The 14121-nt window shown below is 41.4% G+C and overlaps 1 protein-coding gene across 1 annotated transcript; it reads left to right on the forward strand.

The window, feature by feature from the left end:
* The first annotated feature begins 1118 nt into the window (after positions 1–1118).
* On the forward strand, positions 1119–4786 carry rhogd (ras homolog gene family, member Gd). Its single transcript, XM_080900374.1, has 2 exons — positions 1119–1197; positions 1813–4786. Exon 2 carries the CDS (start codon positions 1842–1844, stop codon positions 2415–2417), a length of 576 nt encoding a protein of 191 aa, XP_080756500.1. The 5' UTR covers positions 1119–1197; positions 1813–1841; the 3' UTR covers positions 2418–4786.
* The last annotated feature ends 9335 nt before the right edge of the window (positions 4787–14121 follow it).

Below are 14121 nucleotides of genomic sequence, written 5' to 3' on the forward strand. Positions count from 1 at the left end.
GTATTTTCTTTTGTGTTAATACAATTTATTAACAAATAAAAGCATCGATGCAATACAAGATAAAATTCAAAATGTATAAAACAATAACATAAAAAATAAACATCTCAAACTGTGTTGAAAGTCAAAAAGAAGAGGCTGGTCTTGAGAGCGGAATAAAAAAATGGGCAGTGAAGAAGCCCGGTAACGAATTCCATAATTCCCCACGATGAGAGGAAAGCATTGGTAACCGTTCCTCTCCAGGAGGACTAAGAAAATGTTTGACTAAAGCGTGAACAACATAATCACAATAATTTGATTCCTTCCTATCACTGAGCCACATTACATATACAATCATATTGCTGTGCATCTTTGCGATTTACTGTTCTTTGTGTATTATGCCAGCTACATTCTACAATTTATAGCCACAATGCCAATGCATCCCTGTGTATAGCAATTTAACCCCTTCTACTCTCTGTCCCACATTGGCTTAACTTCTGTATGCTTACATAGATGTCACAAACATCCTGAGGCTGATCCTGCATTAAGTTAAATATGTGAACACTGCTGCTTCCCCTGTGGGATAGGCTCCAGCCCCCCTTCCACAAGCCTGAATTTGATAAGGAGAAGAAAACAGATGGATGGAATATTAAATAGACACATTTTAAGAAATAGGTTCTCTAATGTGAATATTAACTAGAATAAACAGACCACATTAAGCACTTATGTTTCCATTTAGGTTTTTTATTATTATTATTATTATTATTATTATTATTATTATTATTATTATTATTATTATTGCATTAATGAGATATACTACAGCATATTTTAAAGGAGGGATAGTTTAGCACTTGAAAAGTTGACTTAGCATTTAGTTACTATGTCAAATATTGGTAATGTAGTCAAATAAAACTGTTAGAAAAGTGTCCTAAAAATACACAATTTAAGTAAAAAGTGACTTGGTTACTGTGAGTGTACAACTCACCTCGTCTTGTTCTTACTTTTCTCTTTGGCTCCGCATATTTTTCGGCTACATGAGTGCAACGTCATGACAATAGCTTTACACCGCCATCTAGTGTTATGCAAACGACTGACTCAAAATAGAACTACAATTACCAGCTTGCATTACTTCCCTACGTCGGTTTTTACGTGACAGACAGCTCCCCGGATGCGGCTGTGATTGACTATACCAGGCAAAAAGAGATCGAAAGCCAAGTGGCGGTAAGTCATGAAAACCGTTATATTTCTTTCGTACAGCCCGAAACTACTTCTGAAGTATATACAAAAATTGAGCAGGAATTTTGAGAAGCTGGTGGGGCAATAACTGGTCCTAAACATATCTTTTTGAGAAAGTGACTTGTAAATCAAGTTTCAGCTTGTTTGCTAACTAGCTAGCTCGCTAGCCACCAAATTCGCTAGTTCCTTAGCTCGATGCTAGTAAGAGAGTAGCTATATGCTAGGGGAACGCCTAGTGTTAAAAGTGAACAGCAGTAAAGTGTAAACAACCGGTAAAAAATGCCTCTTGTTTTCCATTCACACCCCGGCCTCTCCTGGACAACAACTTTTATAAAGTTTGTTAATTAGGGAGCATCTGGAATTGGACCGTACCTATGTAACGGTGATGAACGCTACGTCGATTAGTTAACGACGGGGACAGTTAGCTCAGTTGCTAACTGGGTGAAAAGCTGTACTGCTAATAAAACGGATATCTTGTGTTATGATCCCTTCACCGGTTAACGATCATGCAGGGAATGAAATTGCATGTTTATCACTACACAGTATGTGTATATGTTGCTGTTAGCAGTTATTCAGGTGTTTTTCCCCCCCTGTTGCCAGGTGCTGCAGCCCCAGTGGTCGTAGGCAGGATGCAGACCATAAAGTGTGTGGTGGTGGGTGACGGGGCAGTGGGTAAAACCTGCCTGCTCATCTCTTATACAACCAATGCCTTTCCTGAAGAGTACATTCCCACAGTGTTTGACAACTACAGCGCTCAGATGAGTGTGGATGGCCGCACTGTCAGCCTCAATCTGTGGGACACGGCAGGCCAAGAGGAGTATGACCGCTTGCGCACTCTGTCCTATCCCCAAACCAATGTGTTCATTATATGCTTTTCCATTGGCAGCCCCTCCTCACACGCCAATGTCAGGCACAAGTGGCACCCTGAGGTGTCTCACCACTGCCCAAATGTGCCCATCCTGCTGGTAGGCACCAAGAAGGACCTAAGAAGTGACGCAGAAACGGTGAAGAAGTTAAAGGAGCAGGGTCTGGTCCCTACAACCCAGCAGCAGGGCAATGCCCTGGCCAAGCAGATTGGGGCTGTTAAATACATGGAGTGTTCTGCACTGCTGCAGGATGGGGTCAAGGAGGTGTTTTCTGAAGCTGTGAGGGCAGTGTTGTATCCAGTCACGAAAAAGAAAAAAGAAAAGTGTGTGCTTTTGTAATGAATGGTTCCCAGATTTGGACTGTGGAGAGGGGATGGTGGAGATCCACGGATGCAAAGGGAAGGCTGAGGAACAAAGGTCACCAATCGGCTGTCTCCGTATCACCTCTGGCAGTTTTTGGCTCCTCTGTTACTCCTTTCTTCCTTCTTCATCGCCAGGAGGATCTCGCCGTGTTGCCATCATCACCAAAGTGACCATGCCTTAATGAGAGCGACTGACCGTTTCTCCTCTATTTTTCTTGCATTTTAACTTTTGATATTTACACGTTTCATTTTACATCTGTTCTACATTTTTAGCTTCTCTGCTTTGCCTTATAAAATGCTGATAATGGTTGTCACAAGCCATAATAACATCTAAACAAACAAACCAACCAAGCTACCCTGTTTGACTGGAGAGAAGAGATCTGCCTTTGTTCAGGTGGAGAACTAATGACTACCTCAAATTCTCACCTAGGTTGCATCTCATGAGTCTCAAGCAAGGTTACCATCAAGATGCTTTGACTTTGACTATTTAGACGTAATGAACAGCCGAGTAGAAGGTGAACAAGTTTTAATTTCAAGCAGTTTGAGCCCAGACATGGTTTGATGACTCCTGGGGAAATGCCAGTAGCCCTTAAACCAAATGCACAGATTAAAGGTTAAATTCCCTTATTACAATTCCCTTGTGCTCAGTCTGGTGTGTTAGAGCTGTTGGCAGGCTGCCCCTTCAGCCTCTCGCACTGCTCTTTCACTTCTCCACACGGAAGAACCAGTAGGTCTTTGAAGATAAGCCAGACCCATTAAAAGCAGCACACCATTTGTCCTCTTCAGTAATGGAGGAGCAGGTGTAATAAAGACTCAGCCACATTAACTGATGCTGGTACAGGAGTTTTGGAGCTTACGCAGTCAGGAAGTCAGGTTGTCGTGAAGCTTCTCTGTCTACTTATTAACTGTTGAAGCTCACACCGAGTGCCATTTAAAAACATGCCTAAGAATTTCTCTCTGATAGGGTGGTGGTCAAGGAGGCTGTATTTTGTCTAATTATAGTGAATTTACTCTGTAAATGATTTTTTTTTCCATAAATGTTTTTTTAACCTACAAGTACGGCCAAAGGTAAATGTTTTTGTAATAGTCTGTTTATTTGATCAGTAAGAGGTATGTGTGTTGTAGTTAATATTTCAATTTGATAAACCAGAACTCCATATTTCTTTTCAGTTTCATTATTGTCTTCCACTGAAATTCATCAATTATGACACCGCTTAACTGAATCAGTAAAGCAATATGTTTTAACTGGCTTACATTGGCTATATACTTGTAATTCGCTATTGTCTCGGTTTCATCATAGAAGAACCGTGATGGCTCCCTTTTTAATCATGTAATAGAAGTTTTTGTACAATATGAAAGGAGCCTTTATTTTTTTGGTTAGGTGCCTTATCTAAATCAAAGACAATAGCAGTCTTCGTCAAACCCAAAGCTTCTCATCGTAGCTCTGAAAGTGCCACAAGATGTTTAAGCACAGGTCCCACCCAACTCAAGAGTTTTATTTTTGTGAATTTTCAGAAGCCCTCTGCCTTACTTCCTGCCAGTAAATACACTCATCTTGCAGACTTTTTTTTTTAAAGACACAGGTGCTAAACTGACATCTTGTGCAGCAAGTCTTTGCATTTGTGAAACGAAGCTCTTGAGTTCCACACTTCTTAACAGATTGCGGTTCCCTGCATTGCATGGTGGAATAAGGCACAAGCGGAACTTGCACATATGGTTAGCAAAAAGGTGTGTAGGTGGAACGTGCTTTGTCACATCTGAAGATTTTTATACGTTTTTGTAAAATAGTTTTTGTAATGACTAGCTGCTCTTTTTATTTTTTATTTTTTGCTTACAGCTGGCAGCAAATATAGAAACCCTTTTTTACTATAGTTATTTTCATGTACACCTTTGAGCGGGTATATAATAAGTCAGCCTAGATTGTGGCCGGTGTAAAGTCTAGAATAACTGAAGTGCAAACCGAGCAAGAGGTTTTTGTGATAACAGTGATGCGGTTTGACATCTGCCAGAAGATGTGTGAACATTTCCCAGATAGGTTTGTGGAGAGTTGAATGTAAGTGCACGTTATGTTAAAAACTGTCATCTGTGGTGAGTTCGTTTTTTTTTTTCTTTCCATGTCCCAAATTCACTTAGATGATGCTGTTAAAGTGGAACATACACCTGTGGGCTCTGTGTCTGTGTCCTGGAGCTGTATGCTACCGTGTGCGTGGTACTACGCTTTTACACTGGGAACTTGATTTGTAGAAATCTGTAATTGTTTTATAAATAACAAAAGCATATTTGTATAAATGAACTAACAGTGAAATGATTTTTAAATTATGCCAAATAAAACGGTGGTTTAAACCATTTAATTTTTTTTTTCTTAAACCCATGACCCATGACTGTCTTCCTCTGATTTGGTTCCTTGCTGTTTTGCTGTAGCATTGCATGCAATCAGTGCAGATCTTTGCAGCTAGAGGGATGTAATGCAAGAAGAAAGTCGTGCTGAAGTGCAGAACAAACTAGAGTAACACATTTACACATGCTTACAGCTCAGGAAACCACATTATGTTCCTGTAGCACACATACTGTAATGCTATCTTTCATGTTAATGTTACAGTTACAGAGTCCAAACACTAGATGGACACAGCCCTCCAGCTCAGTTGCTTATTATCCAGAATGAGCACTAGTCTTCAAAGATAGTTTTTTCTTTCTTCCCCCCCCCCCCCCCCTCTTCTGTACATTTGAAGTTAATGGTCTATACCATCTGGTTTCCAGGCCATCATTCAACTTAGCCGACACACACAAGTTCAATCAGTTTCTGGGGTTTAAGAATTCAGTGCGCTCCTTACTCTGAAAAATTCCTTTGACCTTTATGGTTGGTGGATGTGACAAATGACGGATGTGTTAAACGCTACCAAAGGCTTGTTACAGCATCACTGCAGCAGCATTTAGAGCCCGTTTCCTCTGTGGTCTGTCTACAAGTGCTTTACAAGGCAGACTGTGCTGAATGTATGTTTACAGCTTGTGTAAGTTGTGCTCTGTTAATATGAACCTTAAAGGCAAAAATAATGCCTGGAGGCCATGAATGAGCAAATATGATGATGAAGGATGGGCATGTTTCTTTCTGCAACATGCAGGCAGATTAAAAAAACATGGGTGGGTTATGGTGATCCACTGTAAACCGAGTGGACTGCAAAAGGACTGATTTGAGCCTCCTCACAGCTCTCTATATATAAACGAGGTAGCTGACTTCACTGCTGATAAATTCACTGGAATTTAAAGTTATTCAAAGCTGGATTAAAAACATCTGAGTTGTGTTGTCAAAAAAATCAAGACCTTGAAATCAAAGCTTCAGACTTATTAACAGTTAGCTGCAGTGGGCACGACTTTTCAGGGTGAAGCCCCAAATTTGTGTGCTGGATTAACCATTGAGTGAGAAAGTGAATAAAAGAACGCAAACATGAGCACTACCAAAATTTTAAAATGTTGAATTTATGATCTATGTGTTTGGAGACTCTAGCTGCAGTGCAATTGGCTGAAAAGTTATAGTGTACAATGTTATGGAAGTTCAGAAACAGCTGACGCGTATTTTGCTGCCCTAGTGCATTCTGGGAGTCGTTTCTTACCACCAGCTTCATTCACACTATGCACCAATCAGTTGAAAATAACGCTTTATTGTTTAATAGTCCAAAATTAATATGAATATTTCCAATCTGTTTTTATTAAATGGAGATTCAGTTTACAGTCGGTTGTAAATAAGGTGAGTGTAGTTTTCTTTTTTGCGTGCTGCGCAGTCAGAAAACCGTTTGAACGCAGGAGCAGAAGGTGAGATTTTTCTGTTCCATCTCTGCCTGCTTGATAGAAATGTGCAGCTGAGGGTGAGCCAACCAGCTGATATCCACTCTGTGAATCATCAGTGTGTAGCGAGTGGGAGTGATGGCCCCCGTCGGGACCTTGATCTCAGCTCCGTCTATCGGCCCTCAATCTCCCCTGTTCCTTTCCTCCCTCACACTGTCCGTTTGATGATGTTCTGACTAAAGCCAAAAGGGCCAAGCAGCACTATTCAGTCAAGGAACTTGGGAGATTCCTCCTCTTCTCCTTGTCTAAAGATGAAAAAGCAAAAAGCCTTGATCTAACAGACAGCCTGCAGCTACAGCGAGACTGAGAAAGCTGCAGTTCTGCATTCAAATCAAACTGTTCCAGCAGAAGGAGAGGCAGAATGAGATTGCAAAGGAACACAGAGGGGAGTGAAGGCCGATGGCTGTGTTCGCAACAAAACAGGGCTCAGAGCGGAGGAGAAGGAGTGCTGTGTCAGTTATGGAACGATGGCAGCTGTACAGTAAATAACACCTGAAAACTGGAGGTTGTGGACAAACTGCTCGAGTGGGGGATTTCTGGGAGAAATGAAGGAGCAAGATAACCTGAATTTTTCTACCATAATGAAACGCTGTCAGTTTTAGAATAATTGTTGACAGCAGAAGATGGATAACACACAACCAGCAGCTGGTTATCTTAGCACAAAATGAAGAACAGTATCAGGGGTAACAAAATTGACTCATCAGCACTTCTGAATCTCTGGTACTGCAGAATTAATGGGGCCCAGTTAAATTCAATTTTTGTGGGTTTTTCTTCTGGAAATTTTAAGTGTTTTCAGTTCAGGTACAGTCCCATTTTACTAAGCCACTTAACATCATACGCTTAGATTTCAGGCATGAAGCGAGCAGCATCAGAAGTCTCCTCTCCAATAACCTTCAGCCACCTCAACCACACACATATAAACACACGTGTAAGATGTGTTTGTTGTCATGTGGTTTCACTACGTTTCTAAAGTCTAGATATCCCCTCTCAGCTAAATATGACACCACAAAACAAAAATAGAAACAGCTATGAGGCGAAAGCTGAAGATGAAAAATGCCAGAGTCTGCAAAGGAATGAGTGACGTCCATGTAAATTCGCTGGCCACTTTATTAGGTACAAGGTTGGATATGATGACATCACGCAGTTGGTGCAGATTTGTCAGCTGCACATCCACGATGTGAATCTCCCGTTCCACCAATTCCCAGAGGTGCTCTGTTGGATTGAGTTGTGGTGACTGTGGTTCTTGTTTTGAGCAGGTATGAGACAGGTACCCTGCAGTCATAAAGGGGTGGAAGTGGTAGATAATGATGCTCAGGTAGGCCTCGGTGTTTAAATTAGATTCAGTTGAGCGGAAAGCATACTAATAGAATATCCTCCAAGCTATTACTCCGCCAGCAGCATGAATTGTTTATACAAGGCAGGATGGATCCATGCTTTCATGTTGCTTGCTCCAGACCAGGTAACAGTCTTCTGTGACCCTGTGTGAACTGTAGCCTTGGTTTCTTGTTCTTAGTTGACAGGAATGGCCTTTGGTATGGTCTTTTGCTGCTGTTTGCCATCTGCTATTGCCTTCCTATCAGCTCGTAGCAGTCTGGCCATTTTCCTCCATCATAACCAGAACTGCCCCTTACTGGATATTGTCTCTTATTAAAGTCATTCTCAATAAAGCCTAGAAATTGGGGTGTTAGTGTTTCTGCCCATCTGGCATGAACAACCATGCCATGTTCAAAGTCACTTTAATCACCTTACTTCCTCATTTTGATTCTTATTTTAAATTTCAGCAGGTTGTCTATGTGCCTAGATGCCCTGAGATGCTTCCATGTAATTGGCTCATTAGATATTTGCATAAAGGAGCAGTTAATAAAGTGGTCAGTGAGTGTATATAACACGCCGAAGAGATTTTGAGGTGGTGTCAGTTTTCCAGCATTTTAAATCGTTATTCTTGGCTAAACTTTATTTTTAGCATACAGATGTGACACTGATACTGACATTCTCAGGTAACAGTCAGCAACAAAACAAATAAGCATGTTTTCCAGCAAATTTGAACTATTTCTTTTAACATGCAGTTCATTTTTATTTATTTATTTTTTAAATCAGTGCTCCTCGCAACTCAGAACGAGCTTAAATGAAGGCCTGCAGGCGCTGAGCTCTTTTGAGAGCATAAAAAGAGGCACGAACAGAGGAAAGAAAAGAATAGACACCCAGGTCTATTCAAGTATTAATTATGTTGGTTTGCAGCTTAGAGGTTGAGAACTAACTGCATGTGAATTGCTAAAGTAACAGCCTGGGAACAGAAAGTCCTCAAGTGCTCTCCTCACTTTTTTTTTTTTTTTTTTTTGCTCAGACTGCTCTTCTGGGGAGGCTTCCGCTAAAAACAAGCCAAGGTTAAAACTGTGCTGATTACATGTCCCGTGTAATGCGGCTGCCTATTGTTGATGTGCAAACCCTCTAAATCCACAAGAGGCTGTTCACACGCTGTCATTCACTGATGTCTGTATCACCACAGTGGGGAGAGGTGCCAGAGCAAGTCAACGCCGACACTTTTCCGTGGCACGCTCACACCGCTGCAGGGTTAGACCGATGAGGCGAGAAAAGGGGGGAGGGAAAAAAAAGAGGGAAAATTGTTGCGGACATGCTGTGGTTAGATGAAAGTGAACGAAATCATTGAGCTTCTTTCTTTAGATTGGATGGCTCTTGTGACTGACCACACACGGGGAGCCTTTTGCCCTATCCAATTACCAGCTATAACTTTGGTTTTGTGCTCTGTCTGAGCTGTCATAACACAAAGATGACAAGACAGCATGAAACCGAGCACTCAAGTCTAAACAAGGCATATTTCCACATTCCTCCATTTTTTTTCTCCCTTTTGTCCTTTCCATGCTTCTGTTTATGCTTTCTGGTGAGCATCACTGTTAGCTATCCACATGATCTGTCTGCAAGAGAGCAGGACCTTTTCACAAGCTTGTCAATTCAGTCAGCAAGCAAAAGGTCACAGCAATATACTGAACCGGACCCAAACGCTGTCAGCTCTGAATTCTGCAAACTTCATCCCCTTGAGCTCGCAGTGCATGGCGTAGTTACGGCAACAAGACACTGTTCTTGTCTGGCGGGCTGCTTATGCTTCATTGCAACATGTATTTCAGCCATTAAGAGAGAGCTGGTGGTGCTGTGGCCTCCATGTGCGTCCTGTTCTGCTTTGGTTGCTGCTCTCCTGCAGCGTTGCTTTGATCTCACTCCTCTCGTCTTTCGGGAGCAGATTTCACTGTTCTGCTCACATCAAGGTAGACTGTGTGACTTAACCAGATGGAAAATGCTTTCTAGAGGAGAAGGGAGCCCGTTTTCATCCTATCTGAACTCACTTTTCTTTCCCTTTTCTGCGGTTACAAGCAGACATACTCTTTACTATGGACTTTTGCTTGTTGAAATGCACATCTATCTATCTATCTATCTACCACTGATTTGTTTTTATATCTGTTGTGGTTTTGTTGCTGTTGACGATGACATTGTTACAGGACTTTCAGGATCTATAAGCTGTGAAGCTTAACAGTTTGAGCATTAATCCAATTGTCTTTAGTCTCTTTTGAGGGAAAGGGGATTGGGCTTACTGTCCGGCTAACTGTGCATGCGCATGTATGTTTGTATCGGAGATGTTTATGAGTTACTGAAAGGTCAGCCTCTGTAGTTGAGCCTCTTCTGGACAGGGACTTCACCACTGACGCAGACACTGTTATACTTGGCCCTCAACACATAAACCTCCTGGTCTGATGCTGATGAAATGTGGAAGCTGGACTTATGAAAGATGATGTGCTGGTTTAAAAAGCTGTTTCCTCACAAAGAGTAATGTCTGATTTTAGGCTCTTTGTGCTGAGAAACAGCAGTTAGTGCTTCATCTGTGACTATCATTAGTGTCTGCTTAAGCTGCAATTATGTAGCCAGCAAAAACTAATTCTGACCAAAAAATACTACTTTCCCATGGGTAGCATCTCCTCCAAAGTAAGCATGGAGACGTTTCTCCCAACTTCTCCCTCCTTTGTTCTGTGTCCCTCAGCCCCTGTCTCTTTTTCTCTCTCTGATAGCTCCACAGAAGAATGTGTACATTTACTGCTGTCTCTTGTCCTGATTTTCAACTTGGAAACCCAGCGGATCCAGACATGGTTTGATGGATATTTTTATCCTTGTTATTAGAATCAGATTCATACTTTGAGAGTTTTCATTTAAGCCACTGCCAAATACCTGCTAAAATCATATAGCTAATAGAGCTTTTGGCCTTGAACGTTTTTTCAAGAGGATTAGGACTGAAATAGAAAAGAAGTCCCTAAAGTGCAAAGAAATAAAAAAAAAAAATAGAAATTGATTCCAGTTTAATTTCAACTGGGTTAAATCCATCTGCCAATAAAAACCATGTCACATAAATACACTTGAATGAAGCTTGAGACCGTAAATGAGCACCAGACTGTCTACACTTGAATTCAGTTTTTAAGCACTGACATGCGTGACTGATGTAGCTTTCAAACAGCAATGAATTGTTTTGGTGGTCACAAAACTGAAACCAAAACTGTTGTTACAAATCTAAAGTCACTCTGAAAAAGCAGTCCTAGAATGCAATAAGTTGTGCACATGCTTTTGCCAATATGGTGTCAATATATGTTTTTTGCTAGGTGCCAGTTTAGCTCACAGTTTGAGTAGGTGACCATATGCTGCAAGGCGAAATGCAGCGGCCTGGGTTTGCCTCCGACCTGAGGCAATCCCTGCTTTCCTGACTAATCTTCACCGTTAATCAAATAAATAAAGGTGAAGAGCCTTGTTTTCTGAATAAAGACCACATTTTCCACTCATACATCCCACATATTGATTACACAAATGGATCTGAAATCTATTTTAAAAAATCTCATTTCAGTTTTATTTATATAGCACATATTCACAACAACAGTCAGTTCAAGCCTCTATATATTATAAGATAAAGACTATAGAATATTAGAAAGAAATCTCAACATACAGCCTGCCCCCTATGAGCAAGCACTTGGTGACAGTGGGAAGGAAAAACTCCCTTTCAACAGGAAGAAAACCAGGCTCAGTCTCAGGGAGGGGCAGACATCTGCCGTGCCTTGTTGGGGGGTTAGAGCAGAGAGAGGCAGGAAAAAGGCCCACTGTAACAAAGAATAAAAAAACAAAATCATTTTTATTGCTTCCTACATAGTGGTACATAATCTATTAAATTTACTGGTGTGGTATACAGACTCAAAATACAGACATACAGAAAATATAATGGTACACAACTCCTTCAGGGTTTGAATCATATATAGCTAGCTAAAGCTCAAGCTGTGTGTGTATGTCTTCTGCTTGCAGGAGGCTGTGTGTAGACAGTTTATGTTTGAGCTCCTGATGGATGGTTTGCTTTTGTAATGCCGTACGAACCGAGAATGACAGCTTTCTCTGTGACAATGGAGACAGGTCAGAAATTAGCCGGTTCACTGGTTACGGTAGTCAGCGGGCTGACACTTAGATACTTTCATCCTGAAGAGCATAACTGATTAGGAGAGGAGAAGGAGAGACAGACGAAAACACAATCATCACAGATCTTGTCTTGTGTGTTTACATTTTTGGTCGCCATATGCTACCCCCCCCCCCCCCTACCCCCAACCCAATACTTGGATGAAACTACCAGTTTATCACACCCAAATGATATCTTCTTCCTCTAAGCTGAAGTCTGCTTGGCTCAGTGTGAGAGATGTCTCTTCCAGATGTGGGTTAGGCTGCTTAGCGGTGTGGATTTAGGCTCCCCCAATGGCTTGGTAAGCAAGCTGTGTGCAGTAATTGAAGCTGGCCCCCCGAGGACTCTGTACTAATCGCTAATAAGGTCTACCTCCATCCCAACACTGCCCAGTAGAGTGTGTTTGACCCCTGCCTGCATTTTTTTAGTTGCTCCTGTAATGAAGGTCAATATTGGCTACTTGCACACAATCAAACACATATAGTGTTCACTAAGTCATCTCAAATGTGCACAATCTTGCAGTACAGGCAACCAGAGGATTTTCTAAACCACACGCAAACACACAGGACCACAGTGCTCACCGTGTGATGGAATTTAAGTCAAGAATCGTGCATTAAACATTTTCTCGGACACAGACATGCTCTTTGTGCATGCGTCACTGCACCCAGAGGTATACGCAGACACAAGGTCAGTCACATATTCTCCCTTTAAGAGTTTCTGCAGTGGCCACCAGGGTTATTTTTTTTCCCCACAGTTTTAATTTCACAGCTGAAGAGAGAAGACAACTCTGTCTACTTGGCACAAAGCAGATTGGTAAATGAACAAGATTTGTACTGAATAAAACATCCAGTGAGAATCCCTGATGCCCACAGCACTGAGCTGAATGTAAGCCTCAGAAGTAAAAAGAAGATCAAGAGGGGAATCTATTAAGACTGTTTAAGTCGATTTTATACCCTGTAAGACATGGATACTGTGCCCTCTGCTCTTATGTTCTTTAAAAAGTATTATACATATACTGTATATATACATAAAGAAATTTCTGAACTTCAGAAGCAGGTCTTTATAGATATTTGGGGGATTTGAACAGTTTCGTGATATTAGTTAGATGACGAGCAAGTTGTGCAATAACGATCTCCAGCCAATCAGAAACAGTCACGGTGCTGATATCTTGTCTGGCGAAACCCCCCCCGACCTTAAGAATTTTTTTTTAAAGTTTTAATTTCTATTTAAGAAAGCACATTCATCTTTTATAAAGAAGTGTATTGATGACCTATTTTTGCCAGACAGCAATATTGTCCATTAGATTTTTAATCTGATTTAGCAAAATGTGCTTAACACGGTACCGAGAGGCGCTGTTGCTCCCGCGAGGGCAAATCTTAAAGCAAAAACAAAGAATTTTATTTTATGTTCATCAGTGACATCCCACTGGGTTTTCAGAAAACACAATATTGAAATTAATTAGCAGGAGTCATAACATATTTACATATATATATATGAATACAAGGTATTGCTCAGTGTTCTTGTATTCTTCTCCACGAGTGTTTCAGCCTGCAGGGCCCAACGTCCTCTGTGATATTCCCCTGCACTGACAGAGATGACTGTAATTATATTCTCAGTGTTGATTCTCTTCAATACCAAAATAGATTTGTGATTCACCAGCCCACGCGGTGTCCGCACATGCACAGACATGCACTCCAAACACACACACACATTCAGCGTGTGGAGGCGCACAACAGCTACGTGCACACCTCTCTAGTAATCAGCTCTGATGGAACACAATTAATATCCAATTCCACCAACCTTTGTTTTCAGCTGTGGATCTAGAACAAAATAAGGGGCTCTGGGGGGGAATGATTCATGAAAACTGATATTTAGTGTGGTGACATTGTCTGCTTGAGGATAGGCATGGACTAGAGAGCCCAGGTCTGAATTGGCTTTGTGGGGGGGGAATGACATTGTCTGGGTGAAGGGTAAAATGAAGAGCATGCAAAAGCTTAAATAGAATGCCTTTGGTTGTTTTTATTAGGATACGAGAGGTCTTTAAGATGCTGGAGGCCTCATGTTCTGAGAAACAGATCCAATCTTAAGCTTTGCGTCTGGCTCTAGATGATACACTAGTGGAGAGCTAGATGATTTACTCCCCTTGCTACTTTTCAATCAATAGCAAAAGCAGCAGGGAAGGGTATTTTGTCTTGTCTCTGTTTCCTCTTTAAATCAGACTTACTATGCAGGAAAGGAAGACAACCCGTTCACCCTTTATCTTGCTCGAAGGACAAGCTGTGGAAATGCCTCAAGGCAAACTATGTGCTCGGCACACTCTCCTGCTGGGCTGCCTCAGAGATAAACTATG

The sequence above is a fragment of the Rhamphochromis sp. 'chilingali' genome (genome assembly GCF_963969265.1).
Source record: "Rhamphochromis sp. 'chilingali' genome assembly, chromosome: 13".
Taxonomy (NCBI): Eukaryota; Metazoa; Chordata; class Actinopteri; order Cichliformes; family Cichlidae; genus Rhamphochromis; species Rhamphochromis sp. 'chilingali'.